The sequence below is a fragment of the Eurosta solidaginis genome, chromosome 3 (assembly GCF_040869045.1).
Source record: "Eurosta solidaginis isolate ZX-2024a chromosome 3, ASM4086904v1, whole genome shotgun sequence".
Lineage (NCBI taxonomy): Eukaryota > Metazoa > Arthropoda > Insecta > Diptera > Tephritidae > Eurosta > Eurosta solidaginis.
In genome coordinates, this window is record NC_090321.1 from 269,171,059 (window position 1) to 269,196,779 (window position 25,721).

General features: G+C 37.7%; 2 protein-coding genes across 5 annotated transcripts in view; one reads left to right on the forward strand and one right to left on the reverse strand.

Moving 5' to 3' along the window:
• Window positions 1-582: 582 nt before the first annotated feature.
• On the forward strand, window positions 583-16,033 carry CSN4 (COP9 signalosome subunit 4). The gene is made up of 2 exons (XM_067776430.1): window positions 583-1,352; window positions 9,140-16,033. The coding sequence occupies exons 1-2, from the start codon at window positions 792-794 to the stop codon at window positions 9,800-9,802; spliced, it is 1,224 nt and encodes a 407-aa protein (XP_067632531.1). The 5' UTR covers window positions 583-791; the 3' UTR covers window positions 9,803-16,033.
• Window positions 14,628-25,721, reverse strand: part of ACC (acetyl-CoA carboxylase) — a 156,103-nt gene continuing 145,009 nt past the window's right edge. For all 4 annotated transcript variants that reach the window (XM_067776428.1, XM_067776426.1, XM_067776425.1 and 1 more), the window contains one exon: window positions 14,628-16,904. In XM_067776428.1, the coding sequence (XP_067632529.1) occupies window positions 16,767-16,904 (138 nt within the window). In that variant the 3' untranslated portion in view covers window positions 14,628-16,766. The remainder of the gene's footprint in view (window positions 16,905-25,721) is intronic.

Genomic DNA, 25,721 nt, shown 5'->3' on the forward strand with positions numbered 1-25,721 from the left:
GCTTCTTCTTGATAATTTTCCATACAACGCCTTGTACTGCAACATGTCAGTTAATCGAAATCAATGAAAATTTTCTTTTGACTTGACATTCTTCCGCACAGCGAATTGGTTGAATTCGCTTTGCCACCACCTAGTATAGATTCGCCTTGGGTGGTGTTATCCTAACAGCTGATTGCTTCTTCTTGATAATTTTCCAATCAAAGCCTTGTACAACAATTGCAGTCTTCCAGTGAGTCTCACGGGAATGCTCTGGATCATTGAGAAGCAGATGTCGTGAAATTTTCGCACACGTGAAATGTGATAGGCAGATGTCGCCGCAGTTTTTCATTTAACTCATACGGCGAAAAGCTAAGCAGCGACATCTATTTTTGAAAAAGTAGGTTAATTAAAGGCAGCGTTGCCAACTAAAAAGACGTAAATAACAAATTATCGGGCTCACAAATTGAACCAGACTTCTATCTGGATTTATGTGACTCAAATCGTTGTTGTTGCATTTACATGCAAAATTATTTATCTGGCTCAGGATTTTGCCACCGGATGATGGCAATATGTCAGTCATTGTAAATTGTAAACAATGATGTCAGTTAATTGAAATCAATTAAAATTTTCTTTTGACTTAACATTCTTCTGTACGGCGAATTGGTTGAATTCACTTTGCCACTACCTTGTATGGATTCGCCTGATATCAAAAGAATTTAGAAAAACAAAAAATTAATTTAATTTAATAAATTTTCGCCGAGTTATAATCTTAATAGGGTTTGTAAAACTAACTTCGTTGGTGCTTCAACAAAATGGCTATTGGAACTGGTGCTTTGCGTACGCAGCTTATGGTACTTGCCAATTTCTCCGGTACTCACAAAGAGCACGCAGACAAATACCGGCAATTATTGATGACGGTACTCAATAACACCGGCAACGAACTAGTGGACACACTTAAATTATTTGTAGAAGCTATAGTTAATGAACATGTCAGTTTGGTAATTTCCCGACAAATCCTCAATGATGTTAGCAACTCCTTGTGTAAACTGTCGGATGACATTTCAAGGCAAGTGTCTCATTTTACATTAGAAAAAGTGCAACCACGCGTTATATCCTTTGAGGAGCAAGTTGCCGGTATACGTCAGCATTTGGCTGATATCTACGAACGGAATTTACAATGGCGTGATGCCGCTAATGTCTTAGTCGGTATACCATTGGAAACGGGTCAGAAACAATACCCTGTGGGCTACAAACTGAAAACATATTTGAAAATTGCTAGCCTTTTTTTGAAAGATGACGATTCGGCACAAGCCGAGTTTTATATAAATCGCGCATCCTTATTGCAAACAGAGACAACGGATGAAGACTTACAGGTAAAAAGAAAAATAACAATTTGACGACTATAATGCTTATATCCGGTTTCGAGGATTCATGATGAGCACATTATGGCTCAGCCAATCCAAGCACTTTGCTCATTTGTAGAAGTTGGTTTATAAAAACTCCTAAACATATGTTCGAATCAGTCCCTCAATAGTGAAAATAAACTTGTCCGAAGGTTAAAGGGGCATTTACGGATATTGGTGGTCCTTCCCGGTTTATGAAGACGGTACAAGCTCTTCTTGTACTAGACCGACTGCCACGGACAGGATTTTATTTAAACACTCGTCTATACTTCGGCTCGGTTCATTTTCATCGCCTCTTACTAACTGGCTTGCCTTGCTGCAGATGTATTCTAAGCCTTTTAACGTACCAGGGCCACGACTGTTCGATGCTAAAAAATGTTCTCGGCTTATGCAAAGCATCTAAAAAATGTACAACAGCACTATTGCATTTAACACCATTAACATCACCTTAGTGGCTTAGAGGCTTAGCATATACCCGCCGCAGGTATTCCTGTCGCTTCCCAAGGCAGTCGGTTCTATATACCGGAGCGACTCGGGATTTTTCCCGACCAAGGACTGTGATTTCAGTGTAACCCAATTTAATTTGTTGCGTACCTCCCACAAATTGTCATCCTCCCAGCAGCTCCTTGCAGCGGGACTGCTCCATATTCTCTTGCTCCGGGAAGGTATCGAATCCAATCCGGGTCCGTCTCCTGACCCCGGTCCTGAGAAATGGTTTTGCTGCATCTGCCGAAAAAGAATATTTTTAGGACGGTCATACTCTGTTCAGTGTGTCTCGTGTAAGGGATGGTTGCATCGGACGGTTGTTCTGGGCTAGATCCCAAAACCCGACATCCACGTAAATTTTATAAATCTTTTGTGGCTCCTTGCTGTTCACGCCCAAGGGCGTCCCGTAGTCTACGCCTAAGCGTCCCTCCACTACCTGCCAGCAGCCCCGCTGCTCAGCAAGCCACAACAAGTACCCGCTGCTGCTGGCGCCCCGCGGCGCCAACTACTTAAACAGCTGCTGCCACTCATAACTACTATCTTCGTAGTAGAGTCGGTAGCAATGCTGAGCATCAGCCCCTGCCCCCGTCTTTGGTCCACCGTAAAGTCCCTATCGAATCCGACTAAGCACAAAGACAAAGTTTCCATCTTCTTCCAGTGGGTGGTTTTTAGGCTTGGCGACCATATGGGTGACGCGTAGCACGTAATCGGCTGGCTAATTGCTTTGTATGTGGTCAAGAGCGTTTCTTTATCTTTTCCCCAGGTACTGCCAGCAAGGGATTTGAGGATTTTATTACGGCTCTGAATTCTTGGAACAATTGCGGTTGCGTGCGCACCAAAATGTAGATCCTGATCAAACGTCACACCCAAGATTTTGGTGTGTAGGACAGTCGGTAGCGTAGTGCCATCGACGTGGATGTTCAATATGGTCGACATTTGGGGCGTCCATGTTGTAAATAAGCTCGCGGAAGATTTAGTCGGTGACAATGCCAGGTTTCGCGAGGCGAAAAAACTGGAGAGATCAGGGAGATGGCCGTTTATTTTATTGCATAGCTCATCGATCTTTGGGCCTGGGCCTGTGGCCATTATTGTGCAGTCATCGGCGTAGGAAACGATTGTGACTCCTTCCGGTGGTGAAGGTAGCTTATATATGTAGGAATTAAACAAAAGCGGGGATAGGACACCACCCTGTGGCACCCCTTGCTTAATTCTCCTTTGTTTTGATGTTTCGTTTCTGAATTGCACCGATGCCTGCCGACCACCCAGATAATTTGCGGTCCACCTTTTAAGACATGGGGAAGGGTGGACCCTTCCAGGTCTTGCAGTAACGAGCCATGGTTGACCGTATCAAAAGCTTTTGATAGGTCTAACGCTACGAGTACTGTTCTATGGTGGGGATATTGATTCAAACCCACTGGAAGAAACTACAGGCCTGCCAAAATACTGCTCTCAGAATCGCCACGGGCTGTCTTCTTATGTCCCCAGAACACCATCTGCATAATGAGGCGAGAGTACTCCCCATCAGGGAGAGAAATGAGATGCTGACCAAACAGTTTCTGTTGAATACCCAGAAACCTGGGCATCCCAACAGACATCTGATTGACGAACCAGTACCGCCTAGGGGCCTAAGGAGTCATCTCCGTAAGCATTTTGAGGAAATACGGCACCTGAGAACCCAGCCGTATGAAGCGGAAAAACACAAGCAGGTCCTTGGTGAACTCCATAGACAGGCGTCGGACCTTTATGTCGGGAATTGCCCGGTGAATCCAGTACTTGAAGAAAAATATCCAGAACTCGCAGAAGAGGAACGCATACTCCCCAGGGAAACGCGTGTCACTCTTGCTCAACTTCGTTCTGGATACTGTAACAGGTTAAACTCTTACCTATCCAGAATCAACCCCGACATACAAAATGTATGCCCTGCTTGCAATGTGTCCCCACATGACACCAACCATCTCTTTAATTGTAATGTGGAACCAACGCCTCTAACACCCCTTTCCTTATGGTCCACCCCTGTTGAAACGGCAAGTTTCCTTGGACTCCCGTTAGAGGATATTGATGACAATTTGTGATCGGTCGCGGCTATTAGGTGGGGCGAGCATTGCTACAACAACAACAACAACATGACACCAACCATCTCTTTAATTGTAATGTGGAACCAACGCCTCTAACACCCCTTTCCTTATGGTCCACCCCTGTTGAAACAGCATGTTTCCTCGGACTCCCGTTAGAGGATATTGATGACAATTTGTGATCGGTCGCGGCTGTTAGGTGGAGCGAAGCACTGCTACAACAACAACAACAACAACAGGTATGCCTGTCGTAAGAGGCGACTAACATACCAAATTGGTTTAAGCGGTTGTGTAGCGCAAACCTTTCAAGGGCAATATATAGCTTCTCCAACCCAATTGTAAACCTCACATACCCGTGGCGAATCCGTTTCTTTGACAGTCCAGGCACTGGCGACCCCAAGTTCTTTATGGATCTAGGGGGTGGGAGGGCGGTATGGCCTAGAAGGTTTCATGTGGTCATACCAAATCGTTCCCGAGATGGTCGGGTACTTTAATGGTGCTTGTTACCGGAACGTAGCGGATCTGCATCCGGAAAAGGACTGTCAACATCGAATATTTCGATTAAGATCTGGGTGTTTTAACATATATAATTGATAAATAATTGTTGAATATTAAACTGCGACAATTTGTCTAGCGTGCACTCATTTCCTTCACAGCACCTTATCCAAGCCGATTTCCTTGATGAAGCCTAGCAATTCCCTTGAGGGTTTGAATGTTGGATTGCTCTGGCCATGGCCAGCACAAAAACATAGCCCTACGTCTTGAGATTGCGTGGCATCCCAAGAGCATAAGTTCTCCGTCTCCCCCGATCGATCAATCGAGTGCATGCCCTATTAATGTTAGAATTCTTAGGGTATATGACATATTAAACACTAGCCTATTTAGACTGCACCCTGATGTACCTAATGATTGTAATGATTTGTAGCGTGTCCGCATTGCAACCTATATTTTCTAATTTGGGGATTTTGATGACGATTATTTTAGTAGTGTTGGCCAGGCACTAATACTCGTTGTTATATCTTTAATCTATCTCTGTCTTCGGGTATCTTTATTGATAGATGGAAGCTTCGATAACTCTGATTTTTAAAACCGGATACAAAAATGAGGTCTCAAATTATAGGCCTATTGTAAAACTTACATGCTCAAAACCTTTTGAAAAAATTATAAAGGAGAAACTATCTTTTATCGTTAAGAGCATCGTTGAACCAAATCAACATGATTTTGTTCCTGGACGCTCTACTGCCACTAACTTGGCCTCCTTTTCTGATTTTTGTATCTCCTCATTCGTGGACGAATCTCAATTGATGCTATATACACCGACTTCTCGAAGGCTTTTGACAAAGTCTCCCACCATATCCTCTTTAATAAGCTTGGGTGTATTAGCTACCACTCTGTGTTCTTACGTTGCTTAGAATCCTACCTAACGAATAGGCTCATGTGCGTTGAAATTGACAATATTAATTCTCGATCTTTTGTCACAACATCTTGAGTACCACAGGGCAGTATTCTTGGTCCTCTCCTGTTTGTGATTTTTATACTCAGCGTGCTTTGCACACATAGTATAATAACTTTGATTGGATAACGGTTGGTTGTACAGGTATAAAGGAATCGAGATAGATATAGACTTCCATATATCAAAATCATCAGTATCGAAAAAAAATTTGATTGAGCCATGTTCGTCCGTCCGTCCGTCTGTTAGCACGATAACTTGAGTAAATATTGAGATATCTTTACCAAATTTGGTACACTAGCTTATCTGGACCAGAATAGATTGGTATTGAAAATGAGTGAAATCGGATGGTAACCACGGCCACTTTTTATATATATAAAATTTTGGAAAACACAAAAAACCTGATAATTAAGTAAATAATACACCTAGAATATTGAAATTTGACATGTGGGCTGATATTGAGACTCTTATAAAAATTTTTGTTTAAAATGGGCGTGGCACTGCCGACTTTTGATAAAATCAATTTTACAAAGATTATTAATCATAAATCAAAAAATTTTAAACCTATCGTAACAAAATTCGGCAGAGAGGTTGCCTTTACTATAAGGGATGCTTTGAAGAAAAATTAACGAAATCGGTTAAGGACCACGCCCACTTTTATATAAAAGATTTTTAAAAGGGTCGTGGACGAATAAAATAAGCTGTATATTTGCAAAAAGAGCTTTATAACAATGGTATTTCATTTCCCAAGTGGATTTATAACAATGAATAGGAAAAACTTCAAATTTAAAAAAGCCACGTGTTATGTAGACAAGTAATTTATCTGAAATGAAATGTACAATTGAAGCGCACGCTGGGTATATAATGTTCGGTTACACCCGAACTTAGACACCCTTACTTGTTATTACTGATATTGGGGTCTGCTTCAAAAACTCCAGTTTCCTTCTCTATGCTGACGATCTTAAACTCTTCCGTAGAATCAACTCCCCTTCGGATCCCTCCCTTCTGCAAAACGACCTTAACAATCTGCTTGACTGGTGCCGTACCAACAATATTTTCCTCAATGTGAAAAAGTGCTCCACTATGTCATTCTCGAAACCATCCCGCATTTCAGGCGGCGAGTTGGCGGCAGTCACCGAATATGTAGAACTAGGCGTTGTCTTTAATTCCAACTTCACCTTCAACAACCATATCTGCTATATCCTGCCAAAGGCCTACAGAAATCTAGCTTTCCTTCGCAGATATGCAAAAGATTATAGATGTGATGGTAGCGTGCCCCTCCTACCACACCGAAGATCCTGGGTTCACGCCCCGGGAAAAGCAACATCAAAAATTTTAGAAACAATTTTTTTTCAATTACCCAGCCAGCATTTTTTGAAAATTTTGATCAAAAAATATTCAAATATCATACCCTAAGATGATTAAAAACGTTCAAATTTAAAAGCATTTTCTGTTCGAATATTAGCGTATCGTCGGGAGAAAAATGTACCATAAATGTGATTATTCTTGAATAATCATTTATGATTCATATTTCGAAACGCTTTTTATTCATATTTGATATCATTGTAAAATTGAGCTTTAATTGTTTTAGAGTAATATTTGACTGCTTTTCACAGTCATTTTTTGATCATATTCGTGAATATATTTCAATCGTTTTGGTTTAGATTTTTGACTCATTTTTGAATGCGATTATGATGCATTTATTCTTCATATCTCATTCAAAATAAGATACTACATAATAATCTTATTTCATCAGGGGAAGAAAGCATGCGGAAGTGAGCTATTTGAACCACAGGTCACTCGCAAACAAACTTGACCGATATTCACCTGCGACTACAACATCCAACATCAGCTATGATCGTCAATATCTTAAATTACGGTACGGTACGGGATGTTGAAGACATATCCAGGTACATATGTCAAGAGAGTTTCACTTACCTGGTCAAATAGCTCACAACTTTTGTATTGTCCAACTATTATGTATTATCTGGGAAGGTGGAGAAATGGTTGGGGAAATCTTCGGGCATGAGCAGCATTTGCATTAAATTGTCTTGAAGAATGTCTTAATAATAAAAATTTTATATACATATTTTTTCTGAACTTCATGATTGAAAAAATGTGTGTATGTGAAAAAAATAAGTTTGTCAATGAAAAGTAAAATTTTAACAAGTATAAAACTCATTATTCAGTTAACAAATATAGTCAGAAAAGATTCAGAAAGCTGAATTAAAAATGATTATAAATGTTTGATCACCTAAAGTAAACACATTTGATTCAAATATGATTCCAAAATGTGATTGAAAAACTATATTCAGTTTTTGTTCATCGAAAGGTGAGCATATTTGATTATTCTTTTTGTTGACTTTTATGAAATATTAAAATTTAATCATCAAAGGACTTCAAAAATGATTCCAAAACGTGATCGAAAAATGATTTTCAGTTTTTGATCATCAAAGGTATTCATATTTGATTATTTCTTTTGTTCAATTGTATGATAACTCATTATTTAGCCAGAAAGAAGAATCAAATTGTATTTATATGTAGGGAAATTCAAAATTTAATCATCTAAATGCCGTGTGGGTAGAAGAAACCTTTTTAAGCGGCGTTGCCCCTATGCAGTGTATGGCAAGCACTCTGGGTGCATTTCTGCCATGAAAAGCTTTCAGTGAAAACTCATCTGCTTTGCAGATGATGTTCGGAATCGGCATAAAACAATTAGGTTCCGTTCCGCCAATTTGTAGGAAAAATTAAAAGGAGCACGAAGCAAATTGGAAGAGCAGCTCGGCCTAAAATATCTTCGGAGGTTATCGCGCCTTACATTTATTTATTTTATTTATACCAAGAAAGCCCTATACACTCTTTGGTGCGCTCTACATTAGAATATGCTTCAATTATTTGGAAGCTTATCTATAGCAGTCATTCGGACAGAGTAGAACGAGTTGAAGGAAAGTTTGTTCGCTTTGCCTTATGCTTTTTGAATTTTGATGATATGTCACCATCTTATTCCTCTCGTTGCAAACTTATCAATTTGCAATCATTTGAAACAAGGAGAACGGTGCAGCTAGCCATGTTTGTCTATGACCTCATTGCAGGCTCTTTGGACTGTCCAGCTCTTTTTGGCAACATAACGTTTAATATGCCCCTAAGAACTCTTCGCTCATTCTTACTGTTTTATATGTCTGCTAGTCGCCAATTATTACTTATCAATTTAATCAAATCTTCCGCGCCCTCACCGAACTTAGTGGACTGTCAACGGTTGTAAATATTGATTTCTCTTTGTCCAGAGACAGCTATTAATATTTTCTTAATTTGACATTATCATCTATTTATGTTTACTATTATATTTTGTTTTATTTTATTTTTGTATCTAGTCTGTAAGATTTTGTGATCATAGACTGAATAAACGCAACTAAACTAAACTATAACTCAAGTAAGGCCTCGCAGTACATTGGCACAACACTTGTCGTGCATTTCCTCTCAAACCAACTTATCAAGTGCATCTTAAAACTCTCGTATGATCCTCTTGAAGCTGTTTGTGATCTGAACCTCCAGATAGAAGGGATGGTTAAAGTTAAGTAAAAACACTCATTCAATAGCAATTCAACCAAATTCTTAAATATATTTGTTCAACCCTTCCATGAAACGATAAACGAAACTAAACATTCTTCAAATCCATTCTTCGGATTGTGTTTTCTTTATTAGTTACATTCTACATATACATGTTTCCCATCTTTTTTCAACTCTTTTAGGTGCTTTACAAAAAATGTTATGCACATGTACTCGACTATCGTCGAAAATTCATTGAGGCTGCACAACGTTATAACGAATTATCGTATCGCAAAACAATGAGCGAAAGTGATCGCATGGATGCATTGAGGAGTGCTCTGATTTGTACCGTATTAGCTTCTGCAGGACAACAACGTTCTCGGATGCTCGCAACGCTTTTTAAAGACGAACGTTGTCAACAATTACCAGCTTATGCTATACTTGAAAAAATGTATTTGGATCGCATAATCAGGCGGTCGGAATTAAAAGAATTCGAGGCATTACTTCAACCACATCAAAAGGCTATAACTGTTGATGGTTCATCTATATTAGATCGTGCTGTGTTTGAACATAATTTACTATCAGCTAGTAAATTGTATAACAATATTACATTTGAAGAGCTGGGTGCACTACTAGATATACCCGCTGCGAAAGCTGAAAATATTGCTTCTCAAATGATTACTGAGGAGCGTATGAATGGACATATTGATCAAATATCAGGGCTTGTTCATTTTGAAAGCCGCGAGGTGCTGCCACAATGGGATCGTCAAATACAGTCGTTGTGTTATCAAGTTAATTCAATTATTGAGAAGATAGCAGCAGCTGAGCCGAATTGGATGACAAACACATTAGATTCCATGAATTGATTTGTTCAGTTTAAGACATTAGAACTATTTGCAAGAAATATACGCACTACATACTAAGAGGACTTTCTCAACCCCAGCGGGTTGGGGGATCAGAATATACCCGCGGTAGGTATGCCTGTCGTAAGAGGCGACTAAAATACCAGATTCAAGGGGCTGTGTAGCGCAACCTTTCAGGTTGCCAGCGCAATATATAGCTTCTCCAAACCCAATTGTCAACCTCACCTATCCGCGGCGAATCCTGTTTCACTAACAGACGAGGCTCTGGCGACCCCAAGCTCCTCATGGAACTTGGGGGTAGGGAGGGAGGGAATGGCCTGAAGGTTTAATGTGGCCACATAAATCGTTCCCGAGATGGTCGGGCTAGCACCTTAATGGTGCTATGGTACCGGAGCGTACCGGATTTGTATCCGGCAAAGGACCATCACATCGATAACACTCCCCAAAGCCTTCGGGGAGCAACCTTGTCGCTACAACAACAACAACAACAACAGGACTTTCTCAAATGTTTGTTACGAAAATCAATAAAAAGGTATGCGTATGTATATGTTAGCTCAAGTGCAAGTCTTTAAACGTTTTGAAAATAACCAGGCATGTTCAATCTGGCCATATTAGCTAACAGTCCAGTCATATTACAATTTTACCTCGCAGCTGAAAACTTGCATACGCCTATATTTTGGCGTTGTAAAGGTGGCATTAAAAGTCACAGAAAATCGCATGTGATCACTTTAAGATATATGAGATCAAAAATAGCAAAATTATTAACGCATCGAAAACCAGTTTGGTGGAGATAATCTAATATATAACCTTTACTTATTCATAAAAGTTGCATTTATATAAATTTATAACTTCTAGCTCGGCATCGCATGAGCGGGCATTCTCATTAAAAATAAGAAAAAAGTCATATATGTAATACTCCTATATTGCTACAAAAGGCTAGGTACATTCCCAAACATCAGAGTGCCGATATATTGCTGTTTAAACGTTTTTGCTTTTGTATTCAATAATCGAATGTACCTAAATTAAAATTTTTTCTTGTCACACATGCTGCTACAATCACAAAAATTTTATAGGCTGTCTTGTTTTGATTTCGAATTCAAAACACATTGCGAGCATTTTCTATTAGCAATATAGGAGTATTACATACATATGTATATGAAAAAAATATTATAAAGCTTTTTAAAATGACATACAGATTTCGAATTATTAGAGCTTTATAAACCTATTTTATTTTTTATGAATAAGAAGGTTAATGTTTACGTCAATTTTGAATATGTTTTTGTGTACTTCCCTAACCTAATGATTTTTCAATGCCGTTGATAACGATTGATTTAATTTCAAAATTTTTGTTGGGCGATTTCGGACTCGCTGAAAACGAGCCCAAAGTGATTTTTAAAAAAGTCCAAGCGAAGAAGACAGTTTTAATTAGTTAAAATATATGTTTAGTAAAAGTCTAGAACATCTATCGGGAGAGGTGTCAAAAGATGCGTCTTGACATCAGTATTAATAGTCCGAAGACAGAAAATACAAATTTTAATTCGTTCAAAAGATATTCACGAAAATCCGAAAAATGGCCCGGGTCCCTCCGACACCGGGGTGGGATCCATAGTAATTTTGCGCCGTACACCTATACTGAAAATATCTACGGACAGAGATACAATTTTTCTTTCTCGCCTTAGGATTATTGTTGTCGAGGTCAATACGTGTCATTTGACGCCTCTCCCGATATTTTTGGACGCCTACTAGCAGTCGACTCCTGTTCTAGACTTTTACCATATGTTAATTAATAAAAATATATATGGTACCCGGCCTATGAAAAGGTGGCTTATGACTCAAAAAAAAAAAACAGCTGTTAACAGCTTTTTCTCGCAATTTCTTTTTTGAGTCATAAGTCACCTTATCATAGGCCGGGTCACATATATCAAATTAAATATTCAGTATGGCAAAATGTTCTTTATTTACAACTCTACTGTGGCAGTAGTACAATTACAACACTCGCGTTCTTCAATTATAGCGTTTAAAATCAAACTGACTCATTAGCTGTGTTTTTTTACACGTATATATGTACGTCTACGTTTGCGGGCAAAAAAACGCTTATCCTCACTTAGATAATGTTTAGGAGACCCATCTAGTGGCAGTGGTTAAATAACTAGCTACAAAACATGTTGTACCGAAAAGCGGATACACACACCTCTGATCATGTGGTCCACTGGAGTACTTACCATTATAATCTACTGTAATGCAGCAATGGATCAACTCATGTTTCTACACGAACATATTGTAAGCCGATCATTGCTCGTTTTTAACGATTGTAATCACTACACGATGTTTATTGGACTGTGGGTACTCCATGGATTACTCTGATGTAATGCGGAGCTGGAGTATATGGTCCAGTCCTAGGACATCTCAATGTTAATTGGACCATATTTTTTGTATGAATTGTGGTTAATTTTTAAGCACTCGGTTGGTCCATACCGAGTACTCCATACATGCATGTATGGAGTACTCGCGATTTTTGCAGGGATATTTCAGTTGCATCTGAGTATAATGCGTATTGAAATTTAGGAGTACTAATTTTCTGCGCAGCAATTTCAGAGGTGTAACTACCCAACAAGCAAAGTAAACGTAATGTAAGTTGTTAATAAGTTTTCTCAAGAAAACATTAAGCTTACAAAACTTGATTTTTTGTTTATAAATCGTTTAGAAATAAGCGTCAAATAATCGAAACGGGTCCTTGCTTTTAAGCTTATAAAAGTAAACATATAAAAAATTGCTAAAATAAAGCTTTTTATAAATATTTTTCTAATGAATTTTTTAAACGATAGATTTTATTTCAATCAATTATTTCAATAATTTATACGTGTAATACATGTGCACTAGGGTGGGCCAAATTTATTGTTGAAAAGGCACATCTAGTTTCTGAATCTATGGGCCATACTGAGTAATATTCACCCTTATCACGAAGTTCACGCGGAAAAGTGTTCGCCTTCACTTCTTTTGTTCGGGTGAACTTTTTCCGCCTATCGGCAATTTCGGGCGAACAAAAGTTCCCTTCGAAACAGCTGATGCTCTATTGTGAATTAGCAGTGAACAAATAATTTACTTACAATTTTGTAAATTTTGTAACCAATCATATATTTCCTCAAAATAAAACAAAAATAGAAATAAAAAATTTATAAAATAACGTTTAGTATTGCACTTAGGTTGGTATTGATTGAGCGCGAGGATAATATAAATGTGAAAGCGATTCGAAGGTCATTAAGGGACAGTTCTAACCCTTTGGAGCTAAATGATTCAGTGTAAACTAAAATTTACTATTTTTAGCACTTTTGAACAACAAGTTAATTTTTTCCAATTTTATGCCAATATTACAGGCTAAACAAGCCGGCATTTTAATATTTGCTAGATATTCTTACCAGCTCCTTGCCACCATTGAAACAAAAATTTGGAGTTCCACCAATTGTAAAGTTGAGTACATGTCTTCATTTTTTCGCATAGGGAAAATGCGTTGGAAAGGACCATGAAGTGGGCCTTAGCCAATCTTGTTTCAGTGAGGTGCTCAACATTTTGGAACCGTTGCTTTGTCCACAATGGATAACTTGGCCGACTGATACGTTGTCATAAAAAATAGAATTTACAATACTTAGCAATACAGGAATTTCACTTTTTTCTATATATAATTATAAGAGTACCAAATTTCAAAACAAAAAATTACTTACATTTTGTTTTCCTCTCGTTCGCCTGTAAAATATAAGTGAACAAATTCGGGTTTCCCCGCTGTTCATTTCGCCCGAACAAAGAGTTGCCGATAAGGTGAAATGTTTTTCGAACACGAAAAATTGTTTCGCCACCCTCTGCGATAGGGTGAACAAAAACTGTGAATATTTTCGGGTGAAAATAAAACTCGCAATAAGGGTGAATATTATGTAAGTATCAAAAAGAATATTGCAAAATGATCACAAGAAATAGGATGAGGAAATTTTTCAGTTGTTCCGTTTCCCGTTGTGTTCCCCTATATTAAATACATTGAAGCGCACTTGAGGCGTTTATACGCGTACTTACTTTACACAGTATTTATTTGCGTATAATAAATATTAAATAATTTTTCAAACATGGCACTCAAGTATTCACTTTCGCGGATATTATAGAACTAAAAAATTGTTTTATTTCTTATTTGCGCTGCGCATCGATAGAAGAAATAACGCTATATACGAAATTATGAACCGTTATTTTGCCTGCATTTTGGGTTTTGTCACAAAACATATGGCGCCACAAAAATGAGCATCGTTCTTTGCTCACTTACGAGAATTCCTACAAACATTAAGCGAGTGATATGCGGTATATAAATTTTTTATCGCTCTTTGTTCGCGCACGAGCTTGTTAACAGGTTTTTGCGATATAAATAAAGTTTATATCTTCTTTTGTTCACATATGAGCTCACTTCTGAGCTCGCAAATTAATCAAACTTGGTCCGCTGGGTAGAACTGCTAATATTCGCCACAGTAACTGTTTAAAAACACAGTACTTATTTGAATTTAAACTTTTACCTGCATGTTACTTGCAATATACCATTGACATTATAGCTGTTTTGAAAGAGCACATATCAGCCACATAGGACATATAGCACCTTTCTTCTTGTATTTATTGTTTTTCTTGTGGGTTCTTTTCTTTCTGGCGTGGCTTTTACAACAAATCTTCCGGACGAATAGCATTAAACTTTCCGCCGAATAGCCACTTCCTAATTTTTTTGAATTCCACAAGCACATTTTTGCATTTCCGATTGCTGCAACGTATGAGCATTCAAGAAAAATGAATAAAACAACATCAGTTCACATTACAATTAAATGAAGTTTCCATTTTGATTTGATATTTATTAGCCTAAGGCTTTTATATGTACATATGTATATGTATGCACATATTTATATTTTTGGGAATTTAATTTGTGGATACACTTTAAAAGTTGATAATTTACAATAGTTGCATCCATGGTTCAACTATATGGTTGGCTCATCTGTAAATAACAAAATATGTCTGTTCAAATTGTCAAAATCTGCGTATTGGTGTTGGTGCGAATGGTATGGAATGGAAACATAAAACTTTGCAGTTTTTGTATGTGTAAGAAAATGTTGCCAATGTGTTGGTTTCATTTTGAGTTTGCCATCTCCTTTTGACAATCCCATCGACCAGGCAATGAAACAAATAAAATCAGCTGATGAGATGAGCCAACCATATAATTGAACCATGGTTGCATCCAATTAATTTTGTTCGTTAGTTCACATTTTGTTTGATAAAGCTATGTGTGTGTATGTGTGTGTGTGTGTGTGTGTGTGTGTGTGTGTGTGGTTGTGTGTGCGTGTGCATTTAAAGATTTATATTACTAAGGCCCGGCTTTTCTGTACAAGTTCAACTCAGTTTGTCAGTTAAACTACGCTTAAACTTATTCTGCAATTTTTCAGTCTACTTTAACTGAAGTTTAAGCTGAGCTTAAGCGGCCGATCAGGCAGGGTTAAACTCTAGTTAACCTATCAGTTATTTGCGTTCGTTCGAAATGGCGTTGAATATACCCAACAAGCATTTGGCCTTGAGTACCATTAGAGCTCATGTTCATAACTAGGCATACTTTTAAAATTATAAGAGTTGTTTCGAAGCAGTGGCTCAACTCGAGAATCAAAGCGTACTCAGTAAAAGAGGGAATTTTTAATAAAGCAAAAAATGCTATTACTTAAGTTGAAAAAATTTATTTAACAACGTGTGGTTCTCTAACTGTACTCAAATGTAAAATTCCATACTATAGTATTTTCACGAAAATAAAATAAAATATATATAATTTATTTTTGATTCATTACGCTTCATTAACTGCTATCAACCAGGTGTTTATTTCTCACAATAAACAGCTGTTGGTTTTGGTGGTACCACCTTGGAAATTTTTTTTTCAACTCCACCTCAACCCGATATCTAGTGGAAACCAACTGGAGAAATGTGTTGAATATTCATTCGGGAACTGTACATTTCTCAAAATCTCGCGAAAGTTGGATTATAATTGGAAAATGTTAATGGCATTGGAGATCAAGTCAAAAACTCTTAATTTTACAAAATTTCTCAAAGCTTGGTAGGGATTGGAGAACGAGCTGGAGAAAATCTTTTTCCATGTTTGTTGGGTATTAAAAATCCAGCTGTAGCCGTATCTACAAATTATCTAGATAATAAAAAAACCAATGTTGCCGCACAAAAAAACCTATCCCAAAGGTGGCCTTAAACTGTGACTGAAAAACTGCTGAGTAGTTTAAATTTGACTAGAGTTTAAGCAAACTTAGTTTAAGCTTAGCTTAACCAACTACTGAATAACCGGGCCTAAATAGCTGTATTTTTTCACAATTTCTATTAAAATTCCTCTTTGTACATTTTTAACCATACAAAAACATGCCATAAAAAGAAGTGGTCAAACAAAATTGTGAACACAATTCAGCTGTAGTTGTATAAATATATGTATATTATTTTTACATAACAAAAACCTATGCTATTTTAAATTAACCATTGTGCTATTTTATTTTGTTTGCTATTCTTACTCCTTATTTATGTATGTATGTGCATGTAATAAACGGGAAATTCACAAAAAATCCTTGAAGATATATTTAGTAGTTTGTATATTAAATAAGTCATCTTTAATAGAGCGCAAGTATATCTATGTATATATTTAACTAATTTAAAAAAATGTATGTAATTACATATGTACATATGTTTACACATACATATGTTTATACATACATATGCTCAATGATGTTGATAGGCATAGTACATAGCAATGAAGAGGTGGTTTCCAACTTATTTAGGAGTGTTGCTCTTAACTATTTACAGTTTTACTTAGGTTCTAAGTTTCGGTGCGTGCTGCCAAGAATGACATAATAGATCTACATTGTATGTATATTGCATGCATAACATAGTCATTATATTAATATGGGCGATGATATCATCCTTGCGTATTTGTCGCCGTCGTCTCCTCATTCAGTTCTAGCTGCGCCAATGTACGTACAACAGTGCCACGATTCATAGGTGTGAGACCTTGGCATATGCTGACCACGGCATCTAAGGCGACATGTGGACAATCCTATGGAAAAAGAAAACAAAATTTTTATAAATGGTCTCTCATATAACAAAAAATAGAGAAACACTTTGTGTAACAATTCTTTCATAGCCTAAACCTGGGAGCGGAATAATTCGGAGATCGTATAAATTGTAGTACTGAAGCCCACTAGTAGAATGAAAAGTTATCTTTTTAACGCAGAGTTAATTTAAAAAGTTTGTCAAAAATGTATGAGTTTAACCCCTCATGTCAGGTTAACCCTGAGTTAATAAGTTAACTTGTCTTGCTGCAAGTGGTCCTAAGACTCATATAGTAAGACCTCTACATCTTTTTGCATGTTTAAGTCAAACTTGTTTGTTATAGCCATTTAAAATAGTTGTAATATTTTGTACTTGTCTTATCATTTTCTTAACTAAAGCAGAGATAATTATGCCGGTCTCTAAGCATTAAGGCTATTTTTTTCAATCGAATATACGATTAGTCTAGTATCAACTTTTGCACAGGGCAGCAAGTTAATTTTATCAACAAACGAAAAAAAATGTCCTTATTGTTTCGTTTTTCAATAAAATTAACGTTAACTGAGTGGGAAGTTTCCACAAACTCTCTGCGATATGATGCAGGTGGAATTAAGAAGGGTCGAAGCATGGGCCGTTGATAATGGTGTGGGCGTGAATCCAAATAAAACGGAGCTGGTGCTCTTTACGAGGAGGTATAAGATACCACCTCTCTCAACTCCAGTACTGGCAAACACAGTGCTTAAGTGAGTCCGCCAACTATCTAGGGCTCACACTTCGTAAGAAATTGAACTGGACACAAAACACCACGGAACGTGTCCCTAAGGCCACGGTTGCCCTCTACACATGTAAAGGGGCAATTGGACGGAAGTGGGGTATGTCCCCTATGATAGTCCATTGGATATACACAGCCATAGTTAGGTCCATATTGCTATACGGGGTGGCGGTATGGTGGCCCGCCCTGAATAAATCCTCGACGGTTCTTGCTCTTCAAAAGGTGCACAGATCTGCACTACTATGCATAAGCGGAGCCATCCGCACAACGCCAGGCTATGAATGTAATACTGAACCTACTAGCTATAGATATAGTAGGCATAAAATATGCAGCATCTGCAGCTATTAGGCTGAGGAAACTGACCACATGGTCTCACTGCAACCATACTGAAATTCTCGACAGATTCTGCATACCAGAATGGACAGATTTATGCAAACCACATACCAACTTTAACAAGGGATACGAGGTATTAATCCCTGAGAGGGAACAGTGGGTGAATGACCCTGATTGGCCCACTAACAGCATTCAGATCTACACAGATGGATCTAAACTGGATAACAGGGTCGCAGGGGGTGTCTTCGGAACGATTGGACGTACAAAGATCTTCTCGCCTTCCGGATCACTGTAGCGTATTTCAGGCCGAGCTTGCGGCCATACAAGACGCTGTGGACTGCCTTAGGCAGAAGGTAGTCTCTCAGAAGCACATTTATATTTTATCAGACAGTCAAGCAGCACTGAAAGCCCTTGACTCTGTCACAACTAATTCTGACACGGTAGTAGGCTGTCGCAGATCACTTAACGTGATGGCAAGCTCAAGATTAAGGAGGCTCTACTGATGGAAGCTGGATCCAGGTGGAAGCATCATGATAGATGCCACACGGCAAAACTCATATGGCCGAAATGGAATGAGAAGAGATCACGAGAGCTTCTCACTCTACGTAAGAGGGATCTTTCCTTAGTTGTAGGTCTTCTCACTGGTCACGTTTGTATTGGACCCCATGCGGAAAGGATTGGCGCTCCACTTAATGATTATTGTAGAAGCTGCGGCAACGAAGAAGAGCCTGAAACTATTAGGCACCTACTCTGTGAATGTCCAGCGCTCGGTAGAAGAAGGCAACGTTTTATGGGCAAGATGTTTCTCGTAGATCTGACTGATATAGCTGAGGTCAATACACGACGCTCAGTTATCTTCACAAACTCAACGAAGTGGTTTGATTGGGAGAGGTAGGAACAAATCCGTGTGGTTTCACAATGGGCCTATATATATCAAAAAAGAATAAATTTTCGAAGTAGTAATATTGAATAAAATGGGTGGAAGAAAAGATAACGTTATAACGAAACGAAATATTTTTTGATAATCCACAAAACAAAATTTTTTTAGTAAGTTTTTTTTTTTTGATAATAAACGAAACGAAATATTTTCGTTTATATCGTTATGCAGGCCCATTATTCAATTACTAGAGGTTGTGATGACAGAGCTTTGACACTCCCAAATTGGAAAATCTGGAGGGGTTTCTTTTACGAAGTAAGGAAAACGGGGAATAATTCAATTCCCTGCAGTGAAAATTGTAGTAGAGAAGTACCTTTAGAAGTATATTAGTAGTGATAATAAACTTGTACATGCCAACCATATTATGTATTACATATATGATGCCAACAGGTTTGGGGAAATAATTCATTTGCTACTTAATATTTCGTGAATTGATAGAGTTATGTTGGTTTGGTAATGTTTTCAGATTTTGTTTGAAGAATGCTGGACGTCAGAATTTTATTCAAAAATACACTATCTCAAAATTTGTTTCAAAAACTCCCTATATGAGCATAAGTTCAATGCATTTTGATATAAAAGGGAGTTAATGAAAAGCATTCTGAGATAAGGCGTTCTTCAACCTAATTCTAATAACTATAGGGCGTTTTTGGGACAAATCCTGAAATGGGGAAAGTTTTTAAAAATATTTTGAGATAGGCCGATTTGGAACTGGCAGCCGGCATGATGTGATACTCTACTCAGCAGCCGCAATGAACTGACAAAAAAAAAAAAAAAGAAAATGGCTTATGGTCTTAGAACTTTTTATTCCGGCCTTGACGTTGATAAAAGAGTTAAGCTTTTGTGCGGTCCTGCTACACAGGGAGTATTTACCTTTTTATTTATTTCGGAAAGCTCTTTTCCGTTTAAGTGTTTATGGAAGTGAACAATGAATTTTAAATTGGTTTAGGCTTCGTATGTTCATAGGTTAACGAAAGTGGTATCTGTACTTTTCATAAAATTATCTATGTTCAGCTTTAAATCAGGCAGTGATAGCAGATGTAGGAAGTGCGGATTGGTGGAGGAAACGAAGGATCACGCCCATGCCCTGCGCTTGTCAGGCTAAGACTCCAGCTATTAGGAGTGATACAGCTGTCAGTTCTAGAAGCAGTAAATGGAGTGTGTCCTAGAAAGCTCCTAGTATTTGCCAAGAGGACGGAGTTATTTTATAACAGGTCCTGGTGTTTGATAGGGTTTTTAGTCTGGTCGTTAAATAAACTTCTGGCAATACTACGGACTCACTCAGTCTATCTGAGGTCCTTATAGACCGCTCAGTTAAACCTAACATAAACTATGTTCAGCCACACTAATATATCATGGCATATTAACCAAATTCATTATAAAATTTAAAAAAATGTTGTAAGAAATTGTGCAGTGCAGTACTTATCGGGTATTTGTAAACTGATTGCTCCTATTTACTACTAAAATTATTCGAAAAATTGCAAAGGAACAACACAGTAACGGATGTCAATTCGATTTGGGAGCAAAATGACTGCAATTGTCAAACAATTTGTCAGCCGAGCAATCCTCTTGTGATTGAATCATTGCAGGCCTCCTTTTGCATTGAATACAAATCGAATAGCTGGTATTAGATTTCAACATAACAATCGACTAACTGTCATTATTCGAATACTGACGGTTTCATACATTTAATTCTTCGTCATAAAAAAATCTTACTCATTGTGGATAACACAAGTGTGATATTGTAACGAATTTACTGAAATTCCTCTTATTTGCAACCTTCTACTAACGTTCGTATCGCCAAACTGTTGAATAAATAACTCTAATATTCAATAAACTCATCCTGAAGGAATACAGGAGCAGTGGGAGAATATCTCCAAAGCACTTCGTACTGCCGCCGAGGATTAAATTGGTTACCGGCAGCACCGAAAAAACAACTGGTACGATGAAGAATGCCGCGTTGCAACCGAAAGAAAAGACGCTACCTACAGGGCTACGTTAAAAGCGAGCGCGACAAGAGGAGTGTGTGAACGCTATCGTGAGTTGAAAAGTGAAGCGAGACGCCTTTTCAGGAAGAAAAAAGCAGAAGCAGAAAGGCGTGAGTGCGAGGAGCTTGAGCTGCTAGCCACCAGGAATAACGCCCGAAAATTTTACCAAAAAATACGGCGACAGACGGAAGGTTTTAAGACCGGGGCAAACTCCTGTAGGAAAACGGCGACCTTGTAACTAATGTCCAGAGAGTGCTTAGATTATGGAGGGAACACTTCTCTGCTTTCCTAAATGGAGGCAGCAATTCACCGCGCAGATATGAAGAACCCGATCCCGCAATCGATGATGATGGAATATATGTCCCCCCGCCCGATTATGGTGAAGTTAGAATAGCAATAACCAGATTGAAAAACAACAAGGCCGTGGGCGCTGATGGATTTCCTGCGGGGCTATTCAAGTACGGCGGCGAGGAGTTGGTAAGGCGCATGCAGCAGCTTCTTAGCAAAATATGGGCGGACGAGTGCATGCCCAACGGTTGGAATCTAAGTTGTCTTTGCCCAGCCCACAAGAAGGGGGATACTGCAAAATGTACCAACTATCGTGGAATGAGCCTTCTTAATATCGCATATAAGGTCCTTTCAAGTGAATTGTGCGAAATATTGAAGCCCACCGTGAACCGGCTGATTGGACCTTATCAGTGCGGCTTCAGACCTGGTAAATCTACCATCGTCCAGATGTTCACAATGCGCCAAATCTTGGAAAAAACCCGTGAAAAGAGAATCGACACACATCGTCTCTTCGTCGACTTTAAAGCCGCCTTCGACAGCACGAAAAGGAGCTGCCTATATGCCGCTATGTCTGAATTTGGTTTCCCCGCAAAACTTATACGGCTGTGCAAAATGACGTTGAACAACACCATCAGCTCAGTCAGAATTGGGAAGGACCTCTCCAAGCCGTTCGAAACTAAACAACTAACGACCCCCTATCGTGCGATTTCTTTAATTTGATGCTGGAGAAAATTATACTAGCTGCAGAACTTAACCGCACTGGAACAATATACTATAAAAGCGTGCAATTACTGGCATATGCTGATGACATTGATATCATGCACACATGCGCATTAGAGGATAACCAATATCGTTTGCGTGCGAACGGACGTGTATTTGGAGCTCGTAATAGAATAAACATTATTAAGTCTGTGTGCTTTGATAAGCACTAAAAATTGGTGAAACTAGCAAAGTACTTAGTGACAGGTGATTTACCAGCATTAATAAAGTGCCTGTGAGATTCAATTATATTTAATTTAATTAAAAAGGTGAAAATATATTTTGCTTTTGCAGTTTTGTGTAACTGTTAAGCAGAAAATGGAAGAGTGTGGGAAATGTCGCAAAAAAATAAGAGGGGAAACAGGTGTAAGATGTGAGGGTGTGTGTGGTAAGGTTTACCATAAAAACATTGCGTGTGCATCTATCGATGATTATGGCCTTAATTGTTTGCAAGGTTGTAAACTTTTAAGATTTATTTGTGATGATTGCATGACTTATGTTTCCAATGTTGATGAGGCTTTAAGGGAAATCTTGGCTATTTCAGAGGTAAACAAAGTAAATTTGAAAGAGCAAAAAAGCGAAATTGAAAAAATGTTGAGTGAGCATAAAAGGGAAATAAGCGCTTCATAACTCACAACGAAAGAGAGATGAAAATAATAGTAGAAAAAATCTGTAAGGTGAACTCAGAAAAACTAGAGTTAATGAAAAAAATAGAATGCTTGTGCTTAGAAAATAAGGATAAACTAAGTAAAGTTAGTATACCGAACGAGGCGTTCACTAAGCAAAAGGATGAAATTATTAATGAAGTTAAAAAGGTTGCTAATATCCCTAATGAGGCATTTAATAAACAGAAAGAGGAAATTAAAAAAGAGGTTAAGACGGCTGCAAATCAGAATAAAGGTTTTGACGGTGGAAATGTTTCTACATATGCCACTGTTACAAAAGGCATCCCTCCAATTGTTATTAAGCCCAAAGTGAAACAAGCCATTGAGAAAACAAAAACGGATTTAAACAAAATAGATCCATCCCATTTAAATATAGGAAGGGTACAAAACAAAAATAATGGCACGATAATTATAAGCGCTAATACAGCAGGCGACAAGGATAAAATTAGAGATACGCTAACAGAAAAGTTGGATAAAAATGTGTATAATATAGCTGAGCCAAAAGTTTATTTTCCTAGAGTTGTGGTAGCTAATATTAGTGCAGAGCATACCGAGAGCGAAATAGTTAGCCGGATCCTTGCGCAGAATGATACACTGAGGGAAGCTAAAATGAAATGTATTACAATTAAACGCGCTAAAAAAGAAAATAGAGGACAACATATTAATGCAGTTATAGAAATAGAGCATAAATATTATGAGGCCATCCTGAGAGATAAGAAAATTAATGTTGGATGGGATCGCTGCTCAGTTTATGACGGTCAAACTGTAAAAAGGTGCTACAAATGTTTAGGGTTTAACCACATAGCTGCCAATTGCACTCTGAAACAGAGATGTAGTAAATGTCTGGGAGAACATGGGGCAGAAAACTGCAAGGAGAGCATGCCCATTAATAAATGTGGCAATTGCGTAGATGCCAATAATCAGTTAGGTTTTAAGCTCAATATAGACCATAACATAATGAGCCATGACTGCCCAGTTTATCAAAGGAAGCTTAAACTGGAAAAACAACGAGTTGGTTTTTAGCAACCAAGACGTACAGGCCCAGTAATAAATGTTTTTCATTTGAAATGTGTCTACTTGAATATTTTTAGTTTCTTAGCAAATAAAGCAGAGCTCGAAAAAATGATAGAAGAAGTGGATCCGGACATTGTTTTATGCTCAGAAACACGTATAACTTCAGATATTCTTGATTCTGAAATTAATATTGCACCGTATACATTAATTCGCTGCGACTCTCATAGTAGACATACGGGAGGGGTCGTTTTATTACTAAAAAAGGAAATCAAGTACAAAGTCAAGTTTAATCGATCAATTGATAGAAATGTATGGTGTGCTATTGTAAAATTAAAGCAAGTGGACATTAAGTGGCAAATAGGTGTGTTGTACCATTCCCCAAGTTCTAGTGACAGTGAATTTTTAAATCACGTAGAGAGTATTTTAGCAGAAGTATTAGAATCAGGTACGAATTCCCTACTAGTTGGAGATTTCAATATAAACTTAAATATTAACTCTTCGAGTAGCTACAAACTGAATGAAATTTGTGCACCTAGCGCAATGAAACAAAAAATAAATTTGAATACAAGAGTCGCGGAAACTTCTCAAACAAAAATAGATTTATTATATGCAAACGCTGATATACTGTCTTGTGTAAATCTTGAAGACCACAGAATATCCGATCACGAAACTATTTCATTTGCTATAAAAGTAAGTAATTCAAACCCGTTACGAAGAGTCATTTCATCAACATCCTGGGAGAATTATTCGGCCGATAACTTGACGACTCTACTGAGGAATTGCGATCTCAGTTTAATAAGAAGCATGAATGTCAACGACATGGTCAACTATATAAATACTTGTTTACTAGATTGTATGGGAGTACTAACGTTTGAAAAAAACAGTACGGTAAAGTTAAGAAATAAATGGTATGACCAAGAATTGACAGAATTGAATAAACTAAAATACCGGTTGCACTCACAAGCTAGAGCCACGGGTGACTATACAGAATATAACATGGTCGCGAAGTACTACAAAAAACTAATCAAATTTAAAAAGATTAAATACATGGAGAATAATATTGTTATCAATTGTTCAGATAGCAGGCTAATGTGGAAGTATCTTACGCATGCTGTAAACTTAACGGGGCCAAAAGAAAAGATCTTGACGGTGATCGTAAAAGGTGTGACATATGATACACCCCGCGATATTGCTGAAGCATTGAGCTCTTTCTTTATAGATAGCATTGTTGATATAAACAGGGTAATTGAAGTTGTTCAGAGTCAGAACGACTTCTAATTTACAACTAGGTCATGTTTAAAATTCGAAGAAATTACGGTTGAGGATGTTATACGTATAGCAAAAAGGTTCAAAAATAAAACTGGGGGGAAAAATTTACTTTCAGAAGGCGTAATTAAAGATTCGGTATCGTACATGGGTTTCTTCTATGCAACCGCTATAAACAAATGGAATAGTGCCAGACATGTGGAAAATTTCGACAATAGTACCAATTAGGAAAGTAAAAGATTCAATAATGAACTATGGCCGATAAATACATTGCCGAACATAGAAAAAATTCTGGAAATTGTAATAAAAAATCAACTGCTTAATTACTTAGAAAATAATAAAATCCTTATATGTTGTAATAAAGATTTGTACACGCAGTTTCAGAGTAAGATGGCGACTAACTTTATTCAGTATAATACGAACAGAGGTATAATGAAATAGTATGAAAAGAAAACTGATAATTAGAGTTGCCAGATTTATATTATTTAACAATACTTCCCTTTAATAGAACATCTGGCAACATTGTAAATATATATAAGTAAAAATTTACGACCATTAATTCAAATCCAAAATGTTTACATTGCAAAAACTATGTTAAGTAACACATATGTAAGTTTACTGTAATCCTATTCCGACATTAATAAATTCATTTTTAACAGCTGGTATAGCTTTCGTTAAACCATCTGCCAACATCTCGCTTGTAGAAATGTACTCTAGCTTTAACGACTTATCTTCCAGCCTTTCTTGTATGAATTTCACCTTTATATCGACATGTTTAGTACGTGGAGAAAAATTGTTGTTACGA

What these genes read in the sequence shown, in the direction of transcription:
- CSN4 (XM_067776430.1), top strand. Translation starts at nt 792, where the DNA reads ATGGCTATTGGAACTGGTGCTTTGCGTACGCAGCTTATGGTACTTGCC. An exon ending in CAACGGATGAAGACTTACAG is followed by an intron (nt 1,353 to 9,139) that starts GTAAAAAGAAAA and finishes CAACTCTTTTAG; the next exon opens with GTGCTTTACAAAAAATGTTA.